Genomic DNA, 4733 nt, shown 5'->3' with positions numbered 1-4733 from the left:
GCTGGTCTCGAACTCGTGGCCTCAAACAATCCTCCCATCTCTGCCTCTCAGGGTGCTAGGATTCCAGGCCTGAGCCACCGCCGGCCTAACTAGCATTTTTGATTGCTAAAAATCCAAGCAACCCAAAAGGACATAGAGTGAAAAGTGCCTGTCTTTCCCACCTCTGTGGGGGTCCTCAGTCCTCTTCCCCAGAAACAGCCACTGTTGGCAGCGCTTGTACATGTGACTAGCATGTGGACACATCTAGACTCTGGTCTACACACAAAAGTCAGACTGTTCCAGATTCAAATCCAGGCTCAACCCTTTCCTGGCTGTGACCTAGAGCAAGTGATTTTACTTCCTTGGACCTCAGTTTCCTCAGCTGTATAATGGGAATGATACCCATATTACCTGTCTTATGGTATAGCGAGGATTTCATGAGTCCATTCATAGAAAGCACTTAGAATGGTGCCTGCCATATAGGAAGTACTCCGTAAAATGTATCTATCCTTAGCCGACGCATTCTTTTTTATAGCTGCATAGTATGTCACTATAATAGACTATAAAATAGATAAGTCTATACTGATGAACATGTAGATTCATTTATACACTCAAAAATATGTATTGAGCACAGACGGTGTGCCAAGCACCACGCTAGGGACTGGCGCTATAAGGCCCTGGTAGCAATTTCTCTACCCACGCGGATGGGTATATAGGTAGGAATTGCTGGTATCAACAGCCGCGGGAATTTAAAATGGTAATATGCAGTTCCAATGGCTCTCAAAAGGTCTACTCTGTTAGCATACCCACCTCCAGGGCTTGGCTGGAACCCACACATTTAGGATGGCACGTTTGGGAACCGCGGCCTTTTGGGAAAGGCGCTGACGTGGGCCCCAGCGGCCGCGCTAGGAATTGGTGGCCCCAGCTAGGCCCGGGGCGCGGCCACACCCCTGTGGGGGAGGGGAGGGAGGCCGCCCGAAAGGAGTGGACAGCCCCGGTGTCAGTCTTCCCGAGTCCGGAGTGTAAGATGAGACGGGGAAGGTGGGCCTCACCCTGGGGGAGGGCGAGGAGGAACTTCCTGCCCATGCGCTGCAGCGCAGAGGGCGCGCGGGCTGGCCGGCGGGAGGCGCGGCCAGGTCGGGCTGGAGCTGGGTGGCTGCCTGCCCGGGGGCGGGAGACCCTACGGGAGGGCTGGGCTGAGGCCTCCCTGCGCCTCGGCCATATTGAATAGCCACGGCTGAGCCCTCTTTGTCCGCAAAGTCCTCTCCGAAGATCCAGCCGCGTCCCTGGTGCCTTGGGGGCAGGAAGAGCCACGGGCAGCCCGTGCGCCCCATCTTGGAGCTGGGACACCACGTTTCCAGCTTGGAGTGGGCTTCGAGCCTGGGGACTGACCTCACCCCGGCTCACGTAAGCATCCCGGGAATTGAATCCCACAAGTCCTTGGGGGTAGCCGGACTTGGCCAAGATTGGACTTGTTGCAGGCGGAGAAGTTGGGAGGAGTTGGCTGGAGAGGTGAGACTCTCTGGTCATCGTTGTTGGGACACCCCCTTCCGCACCCCTCTCCCCGGACCTCCTCCCCCTGCAAGACTAAGGGCTAAGGTTCGCTTGGGCTCATTGCCCCTCACTCCAGATACCACCCTGGAGATCTTAAAGACTCTCGAGAAAAGCCATGTGGGGGGCTGGTTCCCCTGGGGCTTCCTCCCGTCCCCTGACTGCCTGATCCTTTGGAGCGTCCCCGATGTCTGCAAAGATGTGGATTTGGACGTCCTCGTGGAAGCCTTAAAGCCCGTGGGGACTTTTAAGAAGATTGGCAAGGTGTTCCGCAAGGAGGAGGACTCCACCGTGGGGATGCTGCAGATCGGGGAGGATGTCGATTATCTGCTCATCCCCCGCGAGGTCAGGCTGGCCGGGGGCGTCTGGAGGGTCATCTCCAAGCCGGCCACCAAAGAAGCAGAATTTCGGGAGCGGCTGATCCAGTTTCTGGAAGAAGAGGGCCGCACCCTGGAGGACGTGGCCCGGATCATAGAGAAGAGCACCCCGCACCCTCCCCAGGCCCCCAAAAAGCCTAAGGAGCCCGGAGTGAGGAGGAGAGTCCAGCAGATGGTGACTCCTCCGCCCCGCCTGGTCGTGGGCACCTACGACAGCAGCAACGCTAGCGACAGCGAGTTCAGCGACTTCGAGACCTCCAGGGACAAGGGCAACAAAGGCTCGAGGCGGGGCAAGAAGGTGCGCAAAATGCCCGTCAGTTACTTGGGCAGCAAATTCCTCGGAAGCGACCTGGAGAGCGAGGATGATGAGGAACTGGTCGAGGCCTTCCTCCGGCGAGGGGAGAAGAAGCCGAGCGCGCCTCCTGCGCGCCGCCGCGTCAACCTGCCAGTGCCGATGTTTGAGGACAACCTGGGGCCCCAGATGTCCAAGGCAGACAGGTGGCGAGAGTATGTCAGCCAGGTGTCCTGGGGGAAGCTGAAGCGGAGGGTGAAGGGTTGGGCCCCGAGGTCCGGCCCAGGGACGGGCGAGGCCCAGCAGGCCTCGACCGCAGCGGAGAGAAATGGGGCGTCGCTGCCGGCCAGCGCCAGCCGCGGGGATAACGTGGGAGACGCGGCAGATGGGCGCGTGCCCGAGACCTCCCCCCGAGGATGGAGGCCCAAGATCAACTGGGCCTCCTTCCGGCGCCGTAGGAAGGAGGAGACAGCGGCCACCGTGCAGGGGGCAGACATCCCGGCAGACCAGGGGGCAGAGGCCGCAGATAACCAGAGGGCAGAGGCTGAAGGTGACCAGAGGGAAGGGGCCCCAGCTGTCCAGGGGGCAGAGGCTGCAGATAATCAGCGGGAAGGGGTCGTAGCAGACCAGGGAGCAGAGGCCCTGAATGCCCAAAGGGCAGAGTCTGCACATAATCAGAGGGCGGGGGCCCTGGGTGCCCAGGAAGTTGAAGCTTCAGCTGCCCAGGGGGCCACAGGGGCAGCCCCAGGAGCCAGGGCCCGGAAACAGGTCAAGACAGTGAGGTTCCAGACCCCTGGACGCTTTTCATGGTTTCGCAAGCGCCGGAGAGCCTTCTGGCACACTCCCCGCTTGCCAACCCTGCCCAAGAGGGTCCCCAGGGCAGGCGAGGCCAGGAGCCTCAGGGTGCTCAGGGCTGAGGCCAGGGCCCAAGTGGAGCAGGGAGAGCAGGGAGAGCGGGAAGACCAGCTGTGAGCTGAGGGCCTGGTCCACAGAGCGACACCCCGCTGTCCTCTGCTGTCCCCTGCTTGGAACGAGGTGCTCTCTGCTTCCCTGCTTGAAAATGGGGGCTGAGAGAAGGGCAGGGAGTGCCTCCCACATTGCCGCCTAACAGCCTTCTTTTCTTGTTAAAGTTTTCTCTCTCATGCATTGATTTTTTAAAAAAATACTGACTGCTTGTAGCAACCCAAAAATGTAAATAAAGAAATCGATACAGTGGGGTTGCATCGCCTATGACTTTAACTTCCTCAAATGCAACTCTAGGTGCTTGGCTTGACAAAAGGAGAGAGGCAGGGTAGGGGAGAAATTCCTTTTCCTGTCTCCCTTTGGCCTGCACACTTAACCTTGACTGCTTCCTTGAACTTAAAAAAGAGGGCTCAAGCCAACATGCAAATAAAATGTTTACAAATTGATTTCTTGGCTTTGAACTTGGCAACTGCTCCAGGGTGACTTAGCCCTTGCTGTCGATGATGGGGACCCCTGTGTTGGCACCAGAGACATGGCTTTCCTAGAGCTGTCTGTGCATCCCTGGAATCTGTTTGTATCAAGCCTCACAAACATCTGAGCAGCTTGTCCACTGGACACGTTGGAAAATCATTGCGACAGGAGCAGACCCCAAAGGGACGTTGTGCTGTAGTGTGCCATAATTGCTTGTAATTGGGGAGAAATGGGGTCCTAAGGCCCTGTGGATGCTAGGAGGAAGCTGGGGGTGTCTTTCTGTATTGCCCTGTGCCCCCCTCCACCCACAGCAGTGAAAAAATGGACAGCAATCAGCACACCCCAGCCTCGCTGAGGGCGGGAGAAAAGGGATTTGACTGAGGGGAGTGGTCCAAAGGCCAGTTCTGTCTTCCTGTCTGGCTGCACGCCTGGCCTGAGTTTCTTCCTTTTTTTCCTTGGGAACTAAAGAATTCTATCCTGCCACCCCCGTTTCTTTGTTGCCTTCCCTGTTGTTTTCTGCATAGAGTGGTTACTGATCACCCTGTGGCCTTGATCTTGGTAGTGGACACTCAGCTGTTTAGTTCCTGGCTCACAGCCTGGCAGAAAGAGGCCCCAATGGGGTTTGGAAGGAGGACAAGGTGTGGACCCCACCTGGGGCAGGGGGATGGACTTGGCAGGTGTCTGGAGGAAGAGCCAGGCTGTCTGAGGAAGTTTCTGGAGCGGCTGAGGCATGCTTTCCATACCAAGCTGGTGGAGACGGTGGGGGCTGTCCTTTGCTAATGGCCACATTGGACGGCAGAGGACTCATGACCTCGGGGGACCAGGTCTCCTTGGGGAGCTGGAAAGTGGAAGGGAACAGCAAAGACAGACCCCTGGAGAAACTCAGAGACAGGGACAAAATCGGGGGCTGGGAGGAGCAAACGGCTTGTGTGTAATAAACTCTACCTGTAGCCCGACAGTGTGTCTCTGCTCTTCCTTCCTGCAGGGCCCAGAGTTTGGGGGTCTTGGGGAAACATTGGGGTCTGTGGGAGGGAAAGGGGTGTGGACCCCAAACAAGAGGCGAGATGGACATAACAGGGAGCTGTGTGGATTTCAGACAT

General features: G+C 57.6%; 1 protein-coding gene across 1 annotated transcript; it reads left to right on the top strand.

Moving 5' to 3' along the window:
- The first annotated feature begins 1207 nt into the window (after positions 1 to 1207).
- CCDC8 (coiled-coil domain containing 8) lies at positions 1208 to 3273 on the top strand. The gene has a single exon (XM_045531357.1). The coding sequence runs from the start codon at positions 1828 to 1830 to the stop codon at positions 3169 to 3171; it is 1344 nt and encodes a 447-aa protein (XP_045387313.1). The 5' UTR covers positions 1208 to 1827; the 3' UTR covers positions 3172 to 3273.
- Positions 3274 to 4733: the final 1460 nt, after the last annotated feature.

The sequence above is a fragment of the Lemur catta genome, chromosome 19 (assembly GCF_020740605.2).
Source record: "Lemur catta isolate mLemCat1 chromosome 19, mLemCat1.pri, whole genome shotgun sequence".
Taxonomy (NCBI): domain Eukaryota; kingdom Metazoa; phylum Chordata; class Mammalia; order Primates; family Lemuridae; genus Lemur; species Lemur catta.
This window is presented reverse-complemented; position numbering and strand designations above follow the sequence as displayed.

Coding starts and splice junctions, on each gene's coding strand:
- CCDC8 (XM_045531357.1), top strand. CDS start 1,828: ATGCTGCAGATCGGGGAGGATGTCGATTATCTGCTCATCCCCCGCGAG.